This window comes from Salmo trutta, chromosome 1 (genome assembly GCF_901001165.1).
Source record: "Salmo trutta chromosome 1, fSalTru1.1, whole genome shotgun sequence".
Classification (NCBI taxonomy): Eukaryota; Metazoa; Chordata; class Actinopteri; order Salmoniformes; family Salmonidae; genus Salmo; species Salmo trutta.
In genome coordinates, this window is record NC_042957.1 from 42,049,784 (window position 1) to 42,076,286 (window position 26,503).

Consider the following 26,503-nt stretch of genomic DNA (forward strand, 5'->3'; position numbering starts at 1 on the left):
GCATATCTGTATTCCCAGTCATGTTAAATCCATAGATTAGGGCATTATTTATTTCAATTGACTGATTTCCTTATATGAACTGTAACTGTAAAATCGTTTATATTTTTGTTTAGTATATAAATATATATTATTTTATGAACAATGACACTGCCATGGTGATCTGAGCCTTGCTGTTGGAAAACCACATTAGTATCCAACTTTCGGGACAAGTGCCATCACTCCTGGGCCGCTGCCCTGCCACGACGCTCCTGCTCCCCCGGTCTCCTCAGGAAATCCTGGAGCCCGGATGTGCTCTCCTCCGCTCACCTCTGCTGCTGGGCTAGGAAGTTGGTAATGGAGGAGCCCTGGGAGGTGGAGCAGGAGAAGCGATGGCGGACGTCACGGGAGGTAGTGCGACCTGAGCAAGGGAGGGATTAAACTGTAGAGGGTCTGTGTTATTGGCTATCCTGGAGGAGGGCGTGTCCAAGGGGGTGGAGGGAGGTAAGAGCGGACGGGGTGGGGAGGGATCTGACAAAGGTGTAGAGCGGGAGGGAATGGGCGTGGGGTATTTGTATTTATTATGGATCCCCACTATTCTTCCTGGGGTCCAGCAAAATTAAGGCAGTTAAAACCATTTTAAAAACATTACAATACATTCACAGATTTCACAACACACTGTGTGCCCTCAGGCCCCTACTACACCACTACCACATATCTACAGTACTAAATCCATGTGTATGTATAGTGTGTATGTTATTGTGTGTGTGTGTGTGTGTATGCATGCATGTGTCAGTGCCAATGTTTGTGTTGCTTCACAGTCCCCACTGTTCCATAAGGTTTTTTTTGTTGTTTTTTTAAAATCAAATTTAGTGGGAGGTAGGATGGAACTGGGGTGAGCTTCAGAATGCAGGCGGTGATGGGGTTGTCATGGGGAAGGAGGGGCTTCTGCATGCTGGTTACTAGGGTAGGTTGCTGGTGGTCTCAGTGCAGATGGTGTCACCAAGCATGTCATCCATCATCTTCTGAGAGAGAGAGACAGAGTGCAAGAGAATGTTGAGATAAATGGGTCTTGTATTGAGGTGTTTTAACTATGATAATGTGGTTCAAATTCGCTAGCTGGCTAACCAACTAGCTAACAACTGTCACAATGTATTTGAGAGACAACAAGAGCTTATTGTGCAGACTAAAATATCGTTTTAATAATCCTATGATCCTTGCCAGGGAAGATGCATTTTATTTTGTGATAGCTCATAATTTCAATACAATTCTGATCTTATAGATAGTAATAGTATTTCTAATTTCTAAAGTGTGCAGATACTTTTTGTTTCTCCAGTTTTGCCTTTTGCCTCCAACACCTTCACTAGCTAATCAGCTCTGGGTGTGCGGTAGATTCTGCTACTATTTCTAAAGTAAAGGTTCCCGTGAGACAACACTGAAATATATGCTAACTCTGTCTGATTATACAGTACCAACAACTTACACAGTACGATGGGTTTGGTGGTGGTTTTAGTTGCCAGCCGCCCATGCTGTGTTGAATACCCTGCATGGTCTTCTATTGGACCGCCTTCTCCCGGAGAAATATCGTGACGAGCTGCAGACTCGGAGCCTCTTTTGCCAGAAAGCAGCAAAGATGATTCGTCTTCTTCGTCAAAGGACTCTTGAGTCTTCACTTTTCACAGTGATATTCAACGACATTACGCACTTTCTTGGCTATTGGATCGCTCAACCATGTCTAAATAGGCTGCCTATGTGGCTGTTTTAGTCTTTCAATTAGATATAAAGACATTTGCCTACAAACCCAACATAGGCCACTATTGCAGTTTTCGCATTCTCGAACCTGTGGCTTTACAACACGATGAAGAGAAATGTTTGCATCCTTTACCAAACATGTCGGATTCGCTTCTGGCAATTGTGGTACTGCCCTGAAGAGGGCGCTGCTGCTCTGTCTGATGATATTCTCCTCAACAGAACCACATTCTGGTAGGCTACACAGTCAAATAAGTATACCCACAGTATGTTGTACAATGTTTTATAAATTCATTAGTTAATTTTTGACAGAATCCCTGGACATAAAATCTAGTATGGCTTAACCAGAAGTAAGAAGCCTGGAAGGTAAGACTTTGCATGAAGAGTTAGCAAAGCAACATTTACTGTATGAAATGCAATGTTATCACCATCATTCTATTTCAATTATTATCACACACCCATTTTTGACTGGTAGAACAAATGAAAGAAATTCCTGAAAGGACTAGATGGAAAATAATGTACATGCATGGAAAATAAGATCTGTACAACTTGGTGTACAAGTCTGTATGAATGCTGTATAGAAGGACCAGGGCATGGTGAATATTCCCCGTTGTCTCATAGTGAGATAACAGTACAGACTTGATGAAGGCTCTACTGGCTGTTGGATGCAGCTGGATGCTGAAGTTGGATGCTGAATGTACTCTTGAACTCTCTCTCAAATAGATCCTTCAATCTTTCGCCCATCCCACGGAACTCTGCATTATCCTTCAGGAAAAAAAAAGACAGACACATTTGTATAGAAAACATAAAACAAATTAGAAATACAATAAATACAACTCATTTAGCCTAATGCACCTTTGTTATGGATTAAACAAAGGCACATTGTTAAAGTGTTATTCATGCATTAGCACAAGTAAAGTTGACTACCATAATTCCAAGATTTTCTTTCAAAATGTTAGCCCTGAGTCTTCACATTGGATACTGCAGTAATGTAGTCTTACCCTGTTAAATGTGGCACAGTTGGTGAAGATAAACATCACGTCAGACACAAAGTGGTGCACTGTTTTGTAGAGATTCTGCTGCAGCTTCTCCACAACCCTGTCCAGCCACATCGGAGTCTTTATCACACTTGTGTAGTTTCTCACCTGGCAATGAAACACATAGACGGAGATATATGTGAACTTTGACACACACACACACACACACACACACACACACACACACACACACACACACACACACACACACACACACACACACACACACACACACACACACACACACACACACACACACACACACACAGAGAGAGAGAACCAAGCAAACTTACATTGATGCAAGGATCCGTCACAAAGATGTTGTCCTCGTCCGCTTTGTACAGACACAGCAGGAGGTACTGGCATTCCTGTCAGAGTAAACGTGACTGGTCAGAGATTGTTTACATTTAATTCTGAATAATTATTTCATGTCAAGTATATAGTGATGCCTATAATGGACAGACAGACGGATAGGTTGAGTAATTGATTGATTGAAGGAAGTTGGAGACAATTGGCCCAATTGTAGCAGTCATTAATACAGGCTCCTCACCAGTAGGTGGTCAGAGATTCGGCAGGTCAAGGCTTCCTGGTAGGTCATTTGTTTGGGGTAGCGCCACAACTGACTGGCCCCCAGAACACAGAATGTACACATCCACGTACGATTATCCCTGTGATAACACACATTTCAATAGTGCACAAATTAGCTGACAGCTAAGTTTACCTACAAAGAACAAACAGACCTCTCTTGTATCAAATGTATTTATCTTACTCTCTCTCTCATCAACCCTCAACTACTCTTCTCACCCCAGCGTAGCATCATCCACATTAGGAAGATGACATCTCTGATGGAAGGAGCGAGGACACTTATCACAGCATATCAAGCTGCCCTGGCTTCTACAGATGAAGCAGTCGTCATCGTTATCTTGATCATGCTGCCAAGACAGAGAAGAGATTGGTTAACAATCAAGCACCAACTTCATGTTTGTGTGTTAACGAATTTCGTACAGATTGGTTTCCCACACCCTTGTGTGTAAAACAAGGAGACTCCTTATCACCGATTCTGTTTGCTATGTTTGTTAATGATTTGGCCAAATAAATTAAACAGTTAAATACAGGAGTAAGATATGATGTTGAAATGCGGATTATATTATTTTGATGGCAGAAACTGAACAAGACATGCGGAAAATGTTATTATGTGCAGTCAATTGGTGCAAAAGATGGAGAATCATGATTTTAATTTATTTAATTTTTTAATGCATTTTAGAAATCCAAGTACTAAGATAAGTTTTTCAGTTTTGTGGTGGTGATGAAATTTTTGAGTTTACTAGCAATTATAAATATTTGGGTCTTTATTTTGATGAACATACTGTATGACCTTTCAATATGGCACATCTGCCCTGGCTGACTCAGCATGGAGAGCTTTTGGGGGATTTATAGGAAAAACAAAAACACTCAAAGATATTGGTTATGCCACATATTCCAAACTTTATCAGACATGTGTGTCCTGTTCTGGACTATTCAGCAAGAGTGTGAGTTGCTAAGAGGTATCTCAAAGCAGTAGTTATTTTTTAGGTGTCCACAAGTTTGCGCCTATACTGGCAATAACTGGGGATATTGGCTGGGAACCCTATGAGGTGAGATGGAAGGCGTGTATGCTGAGACTTTGGAATAGACTGTTGGATATGCCAATTGCCAGAAAAGTTTTTCAATGGGATCTCTTCACAGGAGGAGCCTGGGCAACCGAAATGTCGGACCTTTTCCAGCAGTCTGACTTTGAACATTTGTACAAAAAACAAATGAAGGGAGACATAGACACTATTAAAAAACAACTGATGATGCAATATGAAATGAAATAGGTGGGGGAGGTTAATCATAAACCCAAATCGTGTGTGAGAGAGACAGTATATTATGTACAACCTATCTAAATGCAAGAGATGTAAGATCATGAATATTGCCCCTTTGTATTGAAACAGGTTGGTATAATGGTGAAATGGATGAGGAAAGACTATGTAACTATTGTGACCTCAAAGAAATAGAGAATAACATTCATTTTGTCATCTATTGCACTTTGTACCATGATATATACACTTTCCTTATTCCAGAAAGCCCACCAGATATACCTTGAAAATATGTGGCTGAGCGATGAGGAGAAACTTAAATGTTTTTTTGTCCATTGTGTATTTCTGTTTGCTGAATTTTTTGATAAAGCCTGGAATAAAAGAAAAAGTATTTAACTCCTATATAGCAAAGTGCACGTGTGTGTCTGTAGGCCTGTCTCACACTTGAATCTTCTCTTTGTGCGAGACCAGGTTTAAATACCTTCTGTTGAATTTTCCGCTATTTATTTTTTATAATTTTTACTGATCGAGGGTTCTTATTATTATTGCTAGGAACCTTATCTACTATTATGCACTGATTTCTTTTTTCATTATTTATGCGGTGCGCACTTCGCAGAACACCAGAAGAATTATCACTGAATTATCACTGTGAATCATTGAAATGTTTGTTATATGTCAATTAATCCTGTAAGGGATGGGTTGCCAACTGATGATTTCACACGAAAATGTCATTCATTCATTCCTTATACAGTAATGTTAAGAAACATTTTGGAATTTCATTTTTACAACTGAAGCATTCGTTTAATCAATGTGATTGGCTGATTGGTAAGTGGGTGCCACCATGTTCCCGAGGGTCGAGGGGGAAACTTACCTGGTCTTTGACCGTGGAGCTGCACAGCTTGCACTTACACAGGAGAGAGTGGATGTGCAAGAACTTACTCTGAAAATTTGAAACAAACAAAGACAGTAGTAGAACTAATAAAACGTTTTCGAAGAAGGGAAATGTTTTCATCACAGGTCCTTAAAGACCTGCCAGACTATCTTAAGCCATTCCTGGTACTGTAGGTTGGTAAGTGCCAAACACACATATTCTTTCTCTCTCATCTCTCTTCCTCGCTCTCTCTCTGTTCTCTTTCCCTCTGTACCTCGATGAGGACGCTGAGTGGTTTCCCGTCACACTGGATGTCTTTCTTCCAGGAGGGATCTTCCAGAGCTGACCCCTCCGTCACAAACTTCACCGGGGTCATCCAGCACAGCTCCGTACGGATGCTCTTTCCACACGACCCTGGGGCAACAGAGAAGATAAGGGCAAAAGGAAAAACTCAAATGAGACCCTATTATAACCCTAGTATAAATCCAATATGGGTCACTACAGCTGACCAGAGTGACATAGGGCTATGGAAAAATAACCTGTAGTGTATTGTCGACAATAGCTAAAATTGTGTAATTTACTTTACTTTATTACGTTTATTTTTGCAGGGACATTTTCATTAAAAGTGCCAGTTTTAGCCAGTCAGCTAATTTTCAACCGTAGTCGCTGGGCAGTACTGTCACGCCCTGACCTGAGAGATCCTTTTCATGTCTCTATTTAGGTTTGGTCAGGGTGTGATTTGGGTGGGCATTCTATGTCTGTTTTTCTATGTTTGGGATTGCTTTGTTTCGGCCGGGTATGGCTCCCAATCATGGTTGTTGCTGATTGGGAGTCATACTTAGGTAGCCTGTTTTTCCTTTGGGTTTTGTGGGTGAATGTTTTCTGTTTAGTTTTGTAACCTGACAGAACTGTTGCTGGTCGTTTTTGGTTTATTTTGTAAGTGTTCATTCGGTCCATTAAAATCTTTCAAGATGAACACATCCTCCGCTGCACCTTGGTCTCATTTTGACGACGGCCGTTACAGATTCACCCACCATAAACGGACCATGCAGCGTGAGAAGAAGGAGCAGAGGGTTCAGGATTCGTGGACGTGGGAGGAAATACTGGATGGAAAGGGACCATGGAGGCAAGCTGGGGAATATCGCCGCCCGAAAGAGGAGCTGGAGGCAGCGAAAGCTGAGAGGCGGTGGTATGAGGCAAGGGAGCGCAACAGGCACGAGAGGCAGCCCCCAAAATTTTTTTTTGGGGGGGCACACGGGGAGTGTGGCAGAGCCAGGATGGAATTCTGGGCCAACTTCCCGTGCTTACCGGGAGCAGCGTAGTACTGGTCAGGCACCGTGTTATGCGGTGAAGCGCACGGTGTCTCCAGTACGTGCTCATAGCCCGGAGCGCTACATGCCAGCCCCCCGCAAGTGCCATGCGAGAGTGGGCATCGAGCCAGGGCGGATTGTGCCAGCTCAGCGCGTCTGGTCTCCAGTGCACCGTTTCGGTCCAGGCTATCCGGCGCCAGCTCTGCGCACTGTGTCTCCGGGGCGCTGGGAGGGCTCAGTTTGTCCTATGCCTGCGCTCCGCCCGTGCCGGGCTAGAGTGGGCATTCAGCCTGGAGTAGGGGTGTCAAGCATACGCACCAGAACTCCAGTGCTCCCCCACAGCCCGGTCTATCCTGTGCCTCTTCCTTGGACCAGGCCTCGAGTGGGTCTCCCCAGCCTGGTCTATCCTGTGCCTCCTCCTCAGACCAGGCCTCCAGTGGGTCTCCCCAGCCTGGTGAGTCCTGTGCCTGCGCCCAGAGCCAGGCCTCCTGCATGTCTCCCCAGCCTGGTGAATCCTGTGCCAGAGCCGCCCGCCAGTCCGGAGCCGCCAGAGCCGCCCGCCAGTCCGGAGCCGCCAGAGCCGCCCGCCTGTCCGGAGCCGCCAGGGTCGCACGCCAGCCGGGCGCAGCCAGGGTCGCCCGCCAGTCCTCCGGTGCAGCCAGGGTCGCCCGCCAGTCCTCCGGCGCAGCCAGGGTCGCCAACTAAGTGGGCTGAGCCAGTGGTGGAGCGGGGTCTGCGTCCCGCTCCAGAGCCTCCACTGCGGAGAAATGCCCACCCAGACCCTACCCTATAGGTTCAGGTTGTGCGGCCAGAGTCCGCACCTTTGGGGGGGGGGGTACTGTCACGCCCTGACCTGAGAGATCTTTTTATGTCTCTATTTAGGTTTGGTCAGGGTGTGATTTGGGTGGGCATTCTATGTCTGTTTTTCTATGTTTGGGATTGTTTTGTTTCGGCCGAGTATGGCTCCCAATCAGGAACAGCTGTACATGGTTGTTGCTGATTGGGAGTCATACTTAGGCAGCCTGTTTTTCCTTTGGGTTTTGTGGGTGAATGTTTTCTGTTTAGTTTTGTAACCTGACAGAACTGTTGCTGGTCGTTTTTGGTTTATTTTGTAAGTGTTCATTCGGTCCATTAAAATCTTTCAAGATGAACACATCCTCCGCTGCACCTTGGTCTCATTTTGACGACGGCCGTTACAAGTACAGACAGACAATGAGCACATACAGAGCAGAGAGCAACATATGACAACTAACACTTAGTACGCAGACAGACAGAGCAATGACACAAAAAGCAACCAAACAAAAGACAGAAAATGAACAAACAATATCTACACACCTCACAAACTACAGACAGGTTGTGTGTTGCACAGTTACATGTGTCTGAAGGCAGTGAGTTCCAGACATGGGAAGCTCTCACGGTGAAAGCCGTCTGACTGAAGATGCTTTTCCTTAAAACCTGTTGAGGCCACGGGTTAGCAATGAACCCTGAGACGGGATTGCTAGCAAGGCTGGAAATTCAAAACATCAAAAATCTAATAATTTCAATTTCTCAAACAATCAACTATTTTACACCATTTAAAAGATAAACATCTCCTTAATCTAACCACATTGTCCGATTTTCAAAGAGGCTTTACGGCAAAAGCATAAAGTTAGATTATGTTAGGACAGTACATAGCCACAAAAGTACAAACATCCATTTTCAATTCAAGGTCAGGCGTCACCAAAAGCAGAAACCAGCTAAAATTATGCACCAACCTTTGACAATCTCCATCAGATGACACTCCTAGGACATTATGTTATACAATACATGCATTTTTTGTTCCATTAAGTTCATATTTATATCCAAAAACCGCATTTTACAGTAGCTGTGAAATTCTGATTTTTTTCTTCTCTGAAATGCTTCCGGTGAACAACGTTACAATTTTCAAAATTACTATTCGAAAACATTGGTAAATTATAATATTGTCATTCAAATAATTATAGTTTAACATTTCGTAAATGATACTGTCTTGCCAGATTTCAAAATAACTTTACTGGGAAATCACAAGTTGCAATAAACCAGGTGCTGTGCTAAGAACAATAAGCTAGCCTAATTAGCTTAGCATCATCTTGTAACCATGTAATATCAATAATACTATTGTCAATAATCCATTACCTTTGATTATCTTCATCCATTGGCAGTTCCAGGAATTCCAGGTCCACAACAAATGTGGTTTCTTTTGACAAAGTTCATAATTGATGTCCAAAGAACTCCAAGTTGTTCCATGTTGTTAGCGCTTCGGTGGCTACTAAAAAGTAGCGCGGGGGGGTGTGTGAAGTCACGGCAAAAAGTTAAAAAAGTTACAAAAATAATCTATTTATGTTTGTTCAAACATGTCAAACGTTGTTTAGCATCAATCTTTAGAGCCATTTTTAACGTGAAACATCAGTAATGTTTCAACCCGACCTCACCTGTGTCTAGAAAAACGTTTTTGAAAAATGTCCCGTGTCTCATGATTGCGCAGGTGCAGGCCATAATGGAAGTGACGACATCCCACGGACGTCAACTTCAATGCATTCTTATTTGCTCCCTGTTAATCATGGAAGCTTCAAACAACTTTATAAAGATCGCTGACATCTAGTGGAATCCGTAGGAGTTGCGAACTGAATCCTTTCTCACTATGGTATCTAATAAACAATGACACTAAATAGTACAGCCACAAAATTCTCATTTTTTTTTAAATCTATTTTTCTCAGGTTTTTGCCTGCAATATGAGTTTTGTTATACTTACAGACACCATTCAAACTGTTTTAGAAAATTCAGAGTGTTTTCTATCCGAATGTGTTAATAATATGCATACCCTAGCTTCTGAGTTGGTGTAGGAGGCAGTTAAAAATGGGCACGTATTTTTTTCAAAATGCTCAATACTGCCACCGTGGCCCGTAGAGGTTAAGGGAACTATACAGTCACATCTCATGGCAGACCTTGTGGATCTGCTGCCATGGGTTTTCTGCTTGATAAAAGCACTAAGTGGGAGCAGTATTTGCGGTGCAGCCAGAGAAAGAGGGTTGACAACATGTAAAAGTGTCTCCAGTACCTCCAATAGTTTTGGAGACATGGCAATAGCTATAGGATTTTCTTATGTTTGTTAAACCCTGGGAGAATAAAAAATGTACCTGATGCAAACCGATCCTTATGTAGCATTCCATTGATGGCTCCACAGGTGACTTTGAAGACACACTTTTTCACAACACCATGGCTGACTCCTGTACTGCTCTCTCCTCCAGCAGTATTTGCCTGCTCTCCTCTCTCTCCTTCCTCTCTTTCCTGCTCAGCTTCTTCTTCCTCCTCTTCCTCCTCACCATCATCCTCCTCAGATTCTGAAGTAAAGATAAACAAAGACGTTTAGGGTCAAAAACCTTATGGCAACAAAAACACATGGTTAGACAGACATCATCCCCTTTACCAGATAGTCATGTCTAAAGGATTCAGAAAGATTCCATTGAGTTGTGATTGGTGTACATACCTGTGATTGAGCCCGCTGATTGGTTGGAGGGAAACAGTGCTCTCTTGGCCTAGAAAGGAGAAAATAGACAGACCAGTTGTACATATATCAGTCACATAATAGACTTCTTTATCTAATATGGTAAGGTCATGGACAAAGAAAATTATCATTGGTCAAAGTATGATCACGCCCAAGAAATATAAATTCATGCCCGTATAAACATCACAATATCGACGGCTAAGGCTAAGCCATTGTCAAGCTTAGATGTTGCAATAAAACTGAATCATGACTAACATTCATAAACAACATGTATTCAGATGCTATGACGATGCAGCACTTTCTTTGCATTTTCAATGGTCCCACATCTTTCCATTTATGATGTGGATGTAGTAAGCATTTGAGGGCATTTGTACAACTAAATAGTCTAATTAAATTTGGCTGTTAATCCAGATGATGTGGTATGTTGAAAGATTGGTCTCATACCTGTTCACTCTTTCTTCTTTTCAAGTCTGGTGCAGTTAAATGTCCTTCCTGAGGTGGGTAGGATGGTGATGGGAGGGGGTTGAGAAAGGGAGACAAGACATTGCTTTTTAGTGTTGAATGGCTGAATGGCATATCGGTGAAATACCTGTACAGTTAGTTTCTTTACAGAAAAACATAAAGGGTATAATGTATAGCTATAGTTTGTTGTTACGTCTGGCCAAATTTTCTGGTATATGTAATGATAAACCGATATGCTGTGGTAAGATTAGGGGAGACTGGGGGTGGTTGCCTCACGGGGTGGTTGCCTCACGGGTTGGTTGTCACAGTGCTAACTACTACCAATCTAAATGGCGCTGTGTAATGTTTAAGTTAAAATGTGTGAATTCTTCGAAAGAACTCATTCACCTGGTCAATTCATGTCAGCACGACAAAACATTGAGGTGAGGGGAATTTATGTTTCATTTAGGTACAAGGGGGAAAAAAGTGTGATATTTCTTCGTAAATGTTTTCATTATGGTATTATCCATGAACACGTACGTTTGTTGAAAATTGGAAAGGGAGAGCTATATTTCAAACCTATTTCTGAGTCCCTAGGTCAAGCTACGTGAACTAGCATCTTAAATGATTTAGTCGTTATCCCAGTTTATCTATTTACTTATGGCCCTGCCTACACCGAACGACTTAAAAAAAAGAAATCTATGAACCAAAAAATATTCCACTTTATTTGGAATGGCAAGCAACGCAAAATTAAACATGCCTATTTATATAATGAATATGAATTCGGAGGGCTGAAATGATTAAATATTAAAGCATTGAACCTCTCTGTCACATGGATGACGCTGGAGAGACGAAGCAGGTACGGTGAGTCAAACATTTAAGAAATAACGGACATGGAACGAGACAGGAACAGCGTCAGCATACAAGAAAACAAAGACAAAAAACAATCAATGCAGAAGCGGGGAACAGAGCTGGGGAACTGACAAATATAAGAGAGGTAATAACAGGTGATGAGTGAGTCCAGGTGAGTCCAATATCGCTGATGCGCGTGACGAGGGAAGGCAGGTGTGCGTAATGGATGATAGGAGCACGTGATGCAGGGCAGCCTGGCGCCCTCAATCGCCAGAGGGGGTGGGGAAGAGCGGGAGCAGACGTGACAGTACCCCTGCCCCCCCCCCACCCCCCAGGGGCGCCACCTGGACGAACCGGCCGAGACATGGGTGCTGGGCAAGTCGGTTGGGGCGTAGAAGCCCAACGAACCGGCAGGAGCGTGATAGCCTGGCGAGCCGGCTGAGGCATGGAAGCCCGACGATCCGGCTGAGGCAAGACGCCTGTTAATTCAGCTGCAGAGAGGGAGCCCGATGATCCGGTGGAGTGGGATGGGAAGCCGCCGAGCCAACCGAGGCAAGGAAACCTCTCAAGCCAGCCAGGGCGTAAAAGCCCGACGGGCTGGCTTAGGCACCCCCGGTTCCATCGGCGCGGAATCCACCCCGACGTCACCAACAAAACGAACAAAAAACTCCTGACCGGCTGGGTGAACAAAAACTGACGTTCCGGCTGAGGCCCGAACGTGGGATGGGCGCCATCCAAGCCAACTGGGGCAAGGAAACCTCTCAAGCCAGCTAGGGCGTGGAAGCCCGACGAGCTGGCTAGGCACCCCCGGTTCCATCGGTAGCGACCCAGAACTCCCCGATGCTTCGTGTGGTTGGCTTCTGCATTCTGTCACATGGATGACGCTGGGAGGGGTTTAGATATGGATATTAAGATACCTTGATATTTAAACTATTCGCACTCTTCAAAATAGTTATTCATGAGCTGATCTGGTCATCAACTAATCATCAACAAGACTTTGCCAAAATATTCTGACATTCGTTTATTATTAGGTTATCTAGCCAGCTTAGCAACTATGGTCATTTGAATTCTCATTTGACTGCTGTTTGTATGATTTGACAACGCTATAGTCGGGATGTGCTCTGTGCGTCCTGAGTGAGCTCTGTGTCGTGAATTAATTGAGGAAAATGATAACGCTCAGAATTTATGAATGGCCTGTTTTGCAATTCACAACGCCATTGGCGATCAAAGATCATTCTATGAAGGCGTCACTACAGATCCGGGTTCGATCCTGGGCTGTGTTGCAACCGGGAGACCCATGAGATGGCACACAATTGGCCCATCGTCGTCTGGGATAGGGGTAGGTTTGGCCAGCTGGGATGTCCTTGTCCCATCGCGCTCTAGCGACTGTGGTGGCCGGGCGAATGCACGCTTACTTCAGGTCACCAGCTGTACGGTGTTTCCTCTGACACATTGGTGCGGCTGGCTTCCGGGTTAAGCGAGCAGTGTCAAGAAGCAGTACGGCTTGGCGGGTCGTGTTTCGGAGGACGCGTGGCTCTCGACCTTTGCCAGTCCCGAGACCGTACGGGAGTTGCAGCAATGGGACAAGACTGTAACTACCAATTGGATATCACGAAATTGGGGAGAAAAAAATGGATAAAATCAATTAAAAGTTGTTTGTATGTGTGTGTCAAGGAGTCAGTGTAAGTATGTGTGAATGTGTGGTTCCAGGTCCAGGTTAAAAATGGATAAAATCAATTAAAAGTTGTTTGTATGTGTGTGTCAAGGAGTCAGAGTAAGTATGTGTGAATGTGTAGGTCCAGGTCCAGGTTGTGTGCATAGAATCAGTGCAAGAGAGTTATTGCAAAAAAGGGTCAATGCAGGTAGTCTGAGGGCTTTTGCCAAATCTTTTCAGCCTCCTCAGGGGGAAGAGGCATTGTCGTGCCCTCTTCATTACTGTGTTGGTGTGTTTGGGCCATGATAGATCCTTAGTGATGTGGACACCGAGGAACTTGAAGCTCAGGACCGGCTCCACTACAGCCCTGTCGATGTGAATGGGGGTGTGCTTGGCCTTCCGTTTATTGTAGTCCACGATCAGTGTCCTTTGTCTTGCTGACGTTGAAGGAGAGGTTGTTGTCCTAGCACTACACTGCGAGGTCTCTGACCTCCTCCCTATAGGTTATATCAACGACGTCGGTGATCAGGCCTACTACCGCTGTGCTGTCGGCAAACTTAATGATGGTGTTGGAGTCGTGCGTGGTCACGCAGTTGTGGGTGAACAGGGAGTACAGGAGGGGATTAAGCACACACCCCTGAGGTGCCCTGGTCTTTAGGGTCAGCGTGGCAGATGTGTTGTTGCCTACCCTCACCACCTGGGCGCGTCCATCAGGAAGTCCAAGATCCAGTTGCAGAGGGAGGTGTTCAGTCCCACAGTACTTAGCTTAGTGATGAGCTTCGAGGGTACTATGGTGTTGAACGCTGAGCTGTAGTCAATGAACAGCATTCTCAAGTAGGTGTTCCTTTTGTCCAAGTGGGAAAGGGCAGTGTGGAGTGCAATAGAAATGGCGTCATCTGAGGATCTGTTGAGGCGGTATGCGAATTGGAGTTGGTCCAGGGTGTCTGGGATGATGGTGTTGATGTGATCCATGACCAGCCTTTCAAAGCATTTCAGGGCTACAGATGTGAGTTCTACTGGGCGATAGTCATTTAGACAGGTTACCTTGGCGTTCTTGGGCACAGTGACTATGGTGGTCTGATTGAAGATACGTAGGTATTACAGACTGGGTCAGGGAGAGATTGAAAATGTCAGTGAAGACACTTGCCAGCTGGTCAGTGCATGCTCTGAGTACGCACCCTGTGGCCTTGGGAATGTTAACCTGTTTAAAGGTCTTACAGTGACTCCATGTTGGAATTAGATATGAAGATAAAAAGGGTCAGTCCACATTTCAACCCAAGACCTCTGTGTTTCTCCTAATATTGAAAATAGTTTTGTAAGATATACTAGTGCTGAGAAACACACACAAGAGTAAAAAGTGTGACAACCAACCCCAGTCGCCCCTATATGATATTGTATATGATACAGACTATATGATACCGACCTATATATATCCCAGAGTGTAGTGTATGGCAACATTGTCCAAATGACATAGGCCTGACTAGAGTATGAAAAGTGACCAAGCTGTTCAACTTTCCTGTTATCACGTCTGGTTGAATTGTGCTTTTTAAATGGTCAAATAAATTAAATAAAAATATATGCTGTACCTGGATCAGTTTTTCCAGAGTGGTGTCTCTACAGTGGATACTGTACTTCCAGTTCTTACAGCTCTTCTTCCCCCCAAACTCCTCAAAGCCACTTGGGGTGAACCAGCGACCCTGGACCACAATGCACATCTCCCCTGAGACAAACCAATAAGGAAGTCAGACATCAACCAGCAACCCTGAACCACAATGCACCTCTCCCCTGAGACAATCCAATGAGGAAGTCAGACATCATACACACCACCACAAATTAAAACCATGCAAAGTCAAATAGACTGTAGTACACATGTGCCTGACAGTGATTAAAACCTGGGTCTCCTGCACATCACAATACTGTGTTAACCCACTAAAGGCTATGCATTAGATCTGGGCCCGTATTCACAAAGGGTCTCAGAGTGGAACATTTATTGTAAGTGCTGATGGGTAAAAAAGAAAAACTATCCTTAATCATAAAAGTTACACCTAGTCAACAGATTTTTAGGACACCTCATGAGCTGTCCTAACAAGTTAAGAGTTACCAGCAGGTGTCTTGATAATAGAAAAATGCAGCGAGTCAGTGGTTCCAGCGCCACATGCAATTACTTTGGAGTTGTTAAAATAATGTTATGATATTTCAACTGTATATGATCAATCCATAAATGATCTAGACCTACTGTACATGTAACAGTATCTCTTGAGCATTTGACAATGATTTCACATGAGGCCTATTCCACAAGTATATGCTTAAATACTTATAAACATTAGGCTAATAAATAAACAAGTTTTTCTTTTGATTATTTATTTACCTACATCATGTTATTTCAAGTTATCCAACATCACTTTGTTAAAAAATATGTTAAAATTGGGCATGCCTATAAATTGGGCAATTGATGGCATCTAGGGCTTATGTTAAATTTGATTGTGTTCGATGAAAATGATAGACCTTTCAAACGCTATTTACAACGTTGTATGCAACATTATCTGCAAGTGACTTGATGCCTTGTGTGCCAAAGCGATTCAGAGTTGTTAAATGGAAGTGACGAGTGTGTTGATATAACGGTAATATTGTCAAAATTACACTTTAAACAACCATCAGAATTGGTTAAAAAAATGATGCATGCCAACATATTAGAGTAGGCAACAGTGGATGCTGCTGAGGGGAGGACGGCTCATAATAATGGCTGAACGGCGCAAATGGAATGGCATCAAACAGATGGAAACCATGTGTTTGATGTTTTTAATACCATTCCAATCATTACCACGAGCCCTTTCTCCCCAATTAGGCAAAGTGATCGTGCCAGGTGAAAATAATAACCTACTTTTTACCATTGCAACATTTGATGTAGGCTACAGTCACATTCACTATGGTTGCGTGTTACCTATAGAGTTAACAGGCAAGGACTGACCATCCATGCTATTAACAATATAGCTTTAACCATGTTTTGAGGGTACAACCATTGGAGTAAAACAAGCGTATACAGCATTTTGTTCTGATGGGGTAAAACAGTTGAACTAAGCTCATGAGGTAATAATAAGTTATATTCTTTAAGAATCAATGGGTACATATCATAAATGTATAAGTCCAAAAATGTATGTAGCAACTGCAGATTGCCACTTTTAAGGTCTCAGGCAAGGTTATTCAGCCAAACCACATCCATCATTACACACAAACACATCATATAAAGTCCTTGTTATGACCTACCTTTGGCCAGCTTGTCCCTGTTGAGCATGCCTTCTTTGTCCCCACAGGTGACTGGGAGCTGGCTCTTGTAGATGGGCCAGGTCCAGATGTCAGCTTTCTCCCCCTTCCTGAAAGGAGAACCTGCATGGGGACACGTTGGGGACAGTCATTAAGATTGGACTTGAAATAAAAAATAAATATACACTGCTCAAAAAAATAAAGGGAACACTTAAACAACACAATGTAACTCCAAGTCAATCACACTTCCAACAGAAGTGTGATTGACTTGGAGTTACTCCAAATCAAACTGTCCACTTAGGAAGCAACACTGATTGACAATAAATTTCACATGCTGTTGTGCAAATGGAATAGACAACAGGTGGAAATTATAGGCAATTAGCAAGACACCCCAATAAAGGAGTGGTTCTGCAGGTGGGGACCACAGACCACTTCTCAGTTCGTATGCTTCCTGGCTGATGTTTTGGTCACTTTTGAATGCTGGCGGTGCTTTCACTCTAGTGGTAGCATGAGACGGAGTCTACAACCCACACAAGTGGCTCAGGTAGTGCAGCTCATCCAGGATGGCACATCAATGCGAGCTGTGGCAAGAAGGTTTGCTGTGTCTGTCAGCGTAGTGTCCAGAGCATGGAGGCGCTACCAGGAGACAGGCCAGTACATCAGGAGACGTGGAGGAGGCCGTAGGAGGGCAACAACCCAGCAGCAGGACCGCTACCTCCGCCTTTGTGCAAGGAGGAGCAGGAGGAGCACTGCCAGAGCCCTGCAAAATGACCTCCAGCAGGCCACAAATGTGCATGTGTCTGCTCAAACGGTCAGAAACAGACTCCATGAGGGTGGTATGAGGGCCCGACATCCACAGGCGGGGGTTGCGCTAACTGCCCAACACCGTGTAGGACGTTTGGCATTTGCCAGAGAAAACCAAGATTGGCAAATTCGCCACTGGCGCCCTGTGCTCTTCACAGATGAAAGCAGGTTCACACTGAGCACATGTGACAGACGTGACAGAGTCTGGAGACGCCGTGGAGAACGTTCTGCTGCCTGCAACATCCTCCAGCATGACCGGTTTGGCGCTGGGTCAGTCATGGTGTGGGGTGGCATTTCTTTGGGGGGCCGCACAGCCCTCCATGTGCTCGACAGAGGTAGCCTGACTGCCATTAGGTACCAAGATGAGATCCTCAGACCCCTTGTGAGACCATATGCTGGTGTGGTTGGCCCTGGGTTCCTCCTAATGCAAGACAATGCTAGACCTCATGTGGCTGGAGTATGTCAGCAGTTCCTGCAAGAGGAAGGCATTGATGCTATGGACTGCCCGTTCCCCAGACCTGAATCCAAATGAGCACATCTGGGACATCATGTCTCGCTCCATCCACCAACGCCACGTTGCACCACAGACTGTCCAGGAGTTGGCAGATGCTTTAGTCCAGGTCTGGGAGGAGATCCCTCAGGAGACCATCCGCCACCTCATCAGGAGCATGCCCAGGCATTGTAGGGAGGTCATACAGGCACGTGGAGGCCACACACACTACTGACCCTTCTTTTGACTTGTTTTAAGGACATTACATCAAAGTTGGATCAGCCTGTAGTGTGGTTTTCCACTTTCATTTTGAGTGTGACTCCAAATCCAGACCTCCATGGGTTGATAAATTGGATTTCCATTGATTATTTTTGTGTGATTTTGTTGTCAGCACATTCAACTATGTAAAGAAAAAAATATTTAATAATATTATTTCATTCATTCAGATCTGGGATGTGTTATTTTAGTGTTCCCTTTATTTTTTTGAGCAGTATATTTCACCCCGCCATAAAAATAAACCTACTTCCTACCCTATGAATTCAGGAGTCAATATTTACTCAATAAAATGTCAGTTTGAAGTTAGAGGTACTTTAGACTTTCCTACTCAAGGCCTCCTCTTTTCCCCAAGGGAACATAAGCCGGGGACTTACAGTATTTGAGCCTCTGGACTTTCCTCTTCTGACTAGGGGTGGACTGGGTGGATGTGCTGGGCTGCTCCTCCTCCGCACTCGCACTTCTCTTTTTCTGGTTCCTCTTTTTCCTTCCTGTCTTCTCCTCCTCCTCTTCTCCTTCCGCTGAAGCCTTCTTCTTCTTATCCTCCTCCTCTTCCTTCTCCACCTTCTCTGGCAGTTTCTCATAGAATGTGAATGACCCTACAAGGGATTGGTGGCAAAACTGAGCAAACCATGCAACCTAATTCATGTACACCTAATAAAAAATTATTATAAATACAAATTAGACAGGGCTTTGAACCTTAACTTCAAAGTATCCACCATTGAGACTACATTTATATTATACTATGAGTTAGAATTATATATAGATATTAGCCTATCCATACAAATGCCATAATAAGAGAATAGTAAGAGTGAAGGCTACAGAACTGACCATCCAGCAGGCGGTTTCGTAGCAGGCGTAACGTTGGGTACTGCTGCAGGAGGTGGTCCCTGAACACACAGTTCCAGAACACCTTGATGCTGTCGGGCCTCTCTGCCTCCACCCAGTCCAACACCTGGTACACACCCTTCTCCCTCAGCTCCTTACTCCTAATCAAAATCAACTTCTGCAGGAGGGGTCAAATACAAAACCATGGTCCAATTTGTGGGGGTTAACAAATTGCGGCTGGAGTAGAGTGATAGACTTGATTCTCTAGAAGCAACTACCATCCCAGTCAGTTCATGTGACAGACAGGAATTCATGGACACACATCAGGCATTACTAATCAATGATCATCAACTCCAATGTCCACTCTTACAATTAACATTCAAAGACTTGTTATTTATATTGTTTGTACCCAGCTAGTAATAGGACAGTGAATGGTATTAGTGTACACAGTACACTTTTAGAATTAGTGTTGACCCAATGAACCCTGGAGAACCTCAAGGAACCTCTAGCGGTCAAATTATTACAATCGTTTTCCAATCAAATCAAATCAAACTTTATTAGACACATGCGCCGAATACAACGGGTGTAGACCTTACAGAAAAAAATCCTTACTTACGAGCCTCTAACCAACAGTGTAGGTTAAAAAAAATACGGATAAGAATAAGAGATAAATGTAAGAAGTAATTAAAGAGCAGCAGTAAAAAATAACAATACATACAGGGGGGTGCCAGGAACAGAGTCAATGTGCGGGGGGCACCGGTTAGTTGAGGTAGTATGTACATGTAGTTAGAGTTAATTAAAGTGACTATGCATAGATGACAACAGAGAGTGGCAGTGGTGTGGAGGGGAGGGGGGGGGCAATGCAAATAGTCTGGATAGCCATTTGACTAGGTGTTTTGGGGTCTTATGGCTTGTGGGTAGAAGCTGTTTAGAAGCCTCTTGGACCTAGACTCCGGCACCGCTTGCCGTGTGGTAGCAGAGAGAACAGTTTATGACTAGGGTGGCTGGAGTCTGACAATTTTTATGGCCTTCTGCCTGGTATAGAGGTCCTGGATGGCAGGAAGCTTGGCCTCAGTGATGTATTGGGCCGTTCGCACTACCCTCTGTAGTGCCTTGCGGTCTGAGGCCGAGCAGTTGCCATACCAGGCAGTGATGCAACCAGTCAGGATGCTCTCGATGGTGCAGCTGTAGAACTTTTTGAGGATCTGAGGACCCATGCCAAATCTTTTCAGTCTCCTGAGGGGGAATATGTTTTGTTGTGCCAACATCATGACTGTCATGGTGTGCTTGGACCATGTTAGTTTGTTGGTAATGTGGACACCAACGAACTTGAAGCTCTCAACCTGCTCCAATGCAGCCCCATCGATGAGAATGGGGGAGTGCTTGGTCCTATTTTTCCTGTAGTCCACAATCATCTCCTTTGTCTTGATCACGTTGAGGGAGAGGTTGTTGTCCAGGCACCAAACGGCCAGGTCTCTGACCTCCTCCCTAAGGCTGTCTCGTTGTTGTCGGTGATCAGGCCTACCACCTGTGTAATCGGCAAATATAATGATTGTGTTGGAGTCATGCCTGGCCGTGCAGTCATGAGTGAACAGGGAGTACAGGAGGGGGCTGGGCACGCACCCCTGAGAGGCCCCTGTGTTGAGGATCAGCGTGGCGGATGTGTTGTTACCTACCCTTACCACCTGGTGTTTAGGTGTTCAGTCCCAGGGTCCTTAGCTTATTGATGAGCTTTGAGGGCACTATGGTGTTGAACGCTGAGCTGTAGTCAATGAATAGCATTCTCACATAGGTGTTCCTTTTGTCCAGGTGGGAAAGGGCAGTGTGGAGTGCAATAGAGACTGCATCATCTGTGGATCTGTTGGGGCAGTATGCAAATTGGAGTGGGTCTAGGGTCTCTGGGATGATGTTGTTGATGTGAGCCATGACCACGGGTCGGTAGTCATTTAGGCAGGTTGCCTTTGTGTTCTTGGACACAGGCACTATGGTGGTCTGCTTAAAAAATGTTGGTATTATAGACTCAGACAGGGAGATGTTGAAAATGTCAGTGAAGACACTTGCCAGTTGGTCAGTGCATGCTCGCAGTACACATCCTGGTAGTCCGTCTGGCCCTGTGGCCTTGTGAATGTTGAACTGTTTAAAGGTCTTACTCACATCGGCTGCGGAGAGCGTGATCACACAGTCTTCCGGGAAACAGCTGGTGCTCTCATGCATGTTTCAGTGTTATTTGCCTCAAAGCGAGCATAGAAGTAGTTTAGCTCGTCTGGTAGGCTCATGTCACTGGGCAGCTCTCGGCTGTGCTTCCCTTTGTAGTCTGCAATGGTATGCGTCTCTGTGTGTGGAGTAAAGGTGGTCCAGTTTTTTCCCCTCTAGTTGCACATTTAACATGCTGATAGAAATTTGGTAAAACGGATTTAAGTTTCCCTGCATTAAAGTCCCTGGCTACTAGGAGCGCTGCCTCTGGGTGAGCGTTTTCTTGTTTGCTTATGGTGGAATACAGCTCATTCAATGCTGTCTTAGTGCCAGCCTCAGACTGTGGTGGCATGTAAACAGCTACGAAAAATACAGATGAAAACTCTCTAGGTAGATAGTGTGGTCTACAGCTTATCATAAGATACTCTACCTCAGGCGAGTAATAGCTCGAGACTTCCTTAGATATCGTGCACCAGCTGTTATTTACAAAAATACATAGTCCCACGCCCCTTGTCTTACCAGACGCCGCTGTTCTATCCTGCTGGTACAGTGGATAGCAAGCCAGCTGTATGTTGATAGGTCTACCTCTGCACAGCAGGGCCGTAGCTACATATAAAGACACCGAGGTCCGGACCTCACCTTGAAACTTGGTTGTACATCAGCAGTTTTCCTCGTTATCTCACTCACTGACAGTCACTTAGTTAACTTTTAAAACTGCAAAAACTTCTCCCCACCAAAGGGCAAATGTATAATTGAAGGAAATTAGCTGTAAAACTGCAACAACAACAAAAAGTTATGTTAAGCAAATGTATTTGTTGACCTTTTGTTAATAAAATATATTTTTTTGCTAACAGATCCCTCTGTACATATTAAATTGTCGATTTTAAACCCGGTGCTGAGTTAATGTGAGTTAATGTATAGCGGCTAATTGTATAGTCAATAGGCTATGTCTTTGTAGATCACCTTAGGGGACTGAAGCTCCAGCAACCGATGTGATAATGGTTGTTGTTTTTTGGCTTTCTCTTTTTTGGCTTTCTCTCTTTTGTTTTTTTTCTGTTCTCCAAATAGAATTTTGTATAGAAATGCAGTAAATGAGCTTCAACTTTCTTAAAATGTCTAAAACTCAGATCCTGGCTACAGCCCTTCACATCAGCTCCAGTACTCCTACAAACCAATACGAACCAGGTTTGATACTCTGATAAACCAGGTACACTTGTAACTATTCAGCAAAACTTACATAAGGTCTACCATTGTGTAAGATACACTAAACAAACCTATTGACAATACATATTTGATCAGTTATTACATTACATTACAGTTTATGGGTATTTACATGGCCAACATTTTACAGTCAAAATCACTGCTTTAAACATATGTAAAGGCGAATGGATAATGGTAAAATCATCTGTGAAATAATCTTGATCAAGTATATCCATAACCCAACATAAGGAGCATCATGGATTCAACACTGTAATAGAGATCTGTAATTTATACGGTAATTTGAGGCATTATCAAGAGTAAAAAAAAACTGAAACATTTTACTGCAGCATACTATAAAATGGTGCATTTTAGCAGAATTGCTGTATATTGAATGGTACTGTAATTCCCCCCCCAGAAAATGTTTTGACCAATTTTGGGTCTATGGTAGTGTTGTTTCTGTACCGTTAACTTATTTCGAGGCGCACCTTGTAAGAGGCTATATTTATTGCATCCGTGATTGAGAATGCTGTACCAATTTAACTCGTATGTGGTTATAGTGTCCCATCAATTTAAAATGTGGGGGTTCAGATTGGAGTTGCAGCTAGTCTTAAACCTTAAATGGTTGAGCAAAAGGCATTTGCCATGTCCTTTAGGTCTGCTTTGCCCTGAAGTTGCTGCCAATTTGGAAGCCTTTCTTAAGGTCTCTAGAAGTGCAAGTGACATAAAACACTAGTGATGGGAAACCGATGCTTTCTGAAGGCTTCGGCGCTTTCACCAAAATGTACCGAAAAACGGATCTTCATTATCTGTTCACAATGCACATTAGTGACATCTGCTGGTTAGAAATAAACAGCAGTGTATGATTATCAGATAGACGTTGTTTTAATCCACTGCTTTCATCTGAACTCTGTGGCACAGCGGTAAATTGTTGGCTTCAGTAGCCTATAATCAGTTGGAATACCAGCTTCGCATCTTTACTGTTTTTCAAAAACTGAATCTATGACATTATTTAAGATGCTTAAGACAGAAGTTTATACTATACTAAATAAATACAAATATTTGAACAGTGCAGAAAGTGTTTCACATAAAACCATTTTCAAAATAGTGTGCCTTCAACAGGATTCCAACTCATACCTTCACAACCCTGAATGTTCTCTACTCTACCAGGTAAGCTACCAGTCAGCTGAAACTTTTTCTACAAGATCCTAACTATATTTGAAAGTACGTGTCTAGTACAGGTCGGTGTTTGAAAGCAGCTTGGAATCGAAGACAGCACCGGAACCACAGAGAAATCAGTGGGATTTCGTGTTTTGTAACACACGGTTTGAAAAAGCATGTGATGAAATGAAGCTTCGGACGTCATTGATGACATACTCCTGATAAAGTGATACACACATCAGCACACTTCTTTGAAGTAGCTGCTTAGCGATTTTGACACATGCCTCAGAGCTCCGGTATCAAACGTAACACTATAAAACACCAAATATCAATTCATATGCTTTAGGGGAGAGTGGGGTAAGTTGAGCATTTTTTACATTCAGCATCACTCCGTCAAGGGAAATATAGTGTTCTTTCTAACAAAGATATCTACATATATTTCAGGATGTTGTGTATCCTCGGACATAATCAGAATTCAAGAAAACATAACAATTTTGAAAACATAGCTAGTCCCAAAAAAGTGGTCTCTTGGCACAACTTATGAGGTAAGGTGAGCTGTGGAACAGGGTAAGTTAAGCCTCCTAGAAATGTCTACTGAATGAAATATTGCCACTACCTTTTAAAAACCATGTCTATCTTTATATCCCAAATACAATTCACAATCACTTTTTGTCTTTTAATAATTTCAAGCATCTTTTAACACAGGCTTAACACCTAACAAACACTTTTTTAAAACACTTTTAACATAGACCAGGCCCTATTGTTGCCTCATATGCCAGCAATAATGCCTTGCATTACACCTGGGAAGAAAACACTTCAAATTGCTCAACTTGCCATTGGCTCAACTTACCCGATGGGAAACATTTTGACTATATTAGCCCACACAGCTACAAGGATGCACTTTTATGCTAGGTTTAGGATCTCATATTGAAGCTTATAGAGACTCCAACTGATGTACAGAACAATCTTATAATGATCTACTTTGGTTCAGATAAAAGCATCATGATACCTCTAACACAATAAATGTATTTGACTTGTTGAAAATCTGTTTTTTGGACTTAACACTTTCTTCCTTCACAGACACCATCAGATGATGACCTCTTCCTAAATATTTGGTCAAATCTTGCACCAATCCCTTGTAATTACAGTAAAATACTAAGAAATTCAAACTCTCACCTCAATAAATGTAATTCATTCATCCAATCATTCATTCCTTTCAATGATAGTAGCATTTACAGTATAGGCCTAATACAGTACATTTTACGGTATTGTACTGTGTCATTACACAGTACTTGCTATGATTCTGTATTTATATTACAGTACCTGTACTTTAATATTAAATACAACATTTTACTTGCCACCGAGCTGCCTATAAATTACTGTCAAATTCATGAGGACCCCTTTAAAGTAAATTAAGGAACATAGCCTATTTTTTTAACGAGGCAAGTCAGTTAAGAACACATTCTTATTTACAGTGACTGCCTACACAGGCCAAACCCAGACAAGGCTGAGCCAATTGTGCCGCCCTATGGGACTCCCAAACACAGCCAGTTGTGATATAGCCTGGAATCGAACCAGGGTGTCTGTAGTGATGGCTCAAGTACTGACATCCAGTGCCTTAAACCTCTGCGCCACTAGGGAGTTCATGTAAACTAGACCCTTTAAACATTAAACTAAATATGTAAACATTTCAACAATCTATTTGTTTTTTAAGCTGTTGAATACAGACTTCTGGTGTAAAAGTAGGTCTAAACCTTGGAGATTTATCCTTGTCTTGTGACCATTTTGAGAAATCTAATGAAACTTCTCTGAATCATACTTCACCTTAATAATGCATAATATATTACTTATTTGTTAAGTACAGCTTTAATGTATTTAAAGCCTGTAAACTAGGACCTACAAAAGTTTGTTTCGGTATTGTGACCGATGGGATTAAATTGAACCTTTGATTGGGCGGTTATGTCTATAGAAATTTGGCGGTCTCTACTGCTCTCACCTTGTACATGTTCTCCGGAATGAGGTGGTGGTCACGGAGCTGGTTCAGAAAGGTGTGTGGTTGCACCATGCACGACATCTCTGTCCTATTACAGCGTAAAAACTGCAGTAACTGCTTATCTGTCAGAAAAGCCAACGGGTCCATTGGCGCCGATCGCAACTGTAGTTCACCTCTTCAATTCAGTTTTCTTTGTTGAAAAAAATCCAATATTTACCAAGTCACTGAATATATTAACAGTTTAATAATTAATGAACAGGCTAAAATTGGGTTGCACGTATAGATTCATAAATTAAAGTATGATTGTAGGCTATTTACATTTCAATACAGGCCCAGGGTGGAATGATTCATTCAGACGATAGACGCGCAAAAGCAATCGAGACGAAAATAGCCTACATTCCAGTTTGGACGATGGACGTAATCAAAAAGTTTTCAGTTGTAGGCCTACAACATGTTGCTATTGTTATTTTCGAAGATAAAATAGATCTCCCGCCTGCACTGAAACCCACCTCAAATGACGTTTGGAAAGTGAAAGTGCTCATGTGACCGGCCGGTCCCGGCCGCAATAGGCGATACCACAAAATTGCCGCCCCTTATCAGAATAGTCCCAGTAAGCAAAATTACGTTAAAAAGACGTCTACAATACGTATTTTCAAGACGTTGAAGTTAGGTTCATTGTAGGTTCTGAATGAAAGGTGGAAATACGTATTTTCCAGATGATGAAATCAGGTTCAAATCAAAATGTATTTGTCACGTGCGCCGAATACAACAGGTGAAGACCTTACAGTGAAATGCTTACATACAAGCCCTTAACCAACAGTGCAGTTTTTTAAGTAAAAAAATTGATGAAAGTTGAAAATACGTAATTTATAGACGTCTACGTTTGGGCCAAATCAAGGCTGGTCCAGATGGCACCAAAAAAGACATCTGGACAAGACCAAAAAAATGCATCCAAAAGGCATCAGTGTCGGTCAGTGCTTACTGAGGTATAGCTTACAATGTCGCCTGAAATTGAATTTTAGGAATTCTCATCTATGTGGTAGGCTTACCAT

The 26,503-nt window shown here is 43.2% G+C and overlaps 1 protein-coding gene and 1 long non-coding RNA gene across 2 annotated transcripts; both read right to left on the minus strand.

Annotated features, from left to right (window-relative positions):
• Positions 1 to 816: 816 nt before the first annotated feature.
• On the minus strand, positions 817 to 1,897 carry LOC115202557 (uncharacterized). The gene is made up of 2 exons (XR_003880012.1): positions 1,460 to 1,897; positions 817 to 1,001 (listed from the first exon to the last, which is right to left on the minus strand). It is a non-coding gene; the product is annotated as an uncharacterized LOC115202557 (long non-coding RNA).
• Positions 1,898 to 1,992: 95 nt separating this feature from the next.
• LOC115196203 (nuclear body protein SP140-like protein) lies at positions 1,993 to 25,992 on the minus strand. Its single transcript, XM_029756828.1, has 15 exons — positions 25,455 to 25,992; positions 18,911 to 19,085; positions 18,457 to 18,678; positions 16,516 to 16,635; positions 14,838 to 14,971; positions 10,749 to 10,796; positions 10,287 to 10,335; positions 9,937 to 10,140; positions 5,746 to 5,885; positions 5,472 to 5,540; positions 3,567 to 3,694; positions 3,313 to 3,430; positions 3,056 to 3,130; positions 2,727 to 2,870; positions 1,993 to 2,490 (listed from the first exon to the last, which is right to left on the minus strand). The coding sequence occupies exons 1-15, from the start codon at positions 25,596 to 25,598 to the stop codon at positions 2,377 to 2,379; spliced, it is 1,884 nt and encodes a 627-aa protein (XP_029612688.1). The 5' UTR covers positions 25,599 to 25,992; the 3' UTR covers positions 1,993 to 2,376.
• Positions 25,993 to 26,503: the final 511 nt, after the last annotated feature.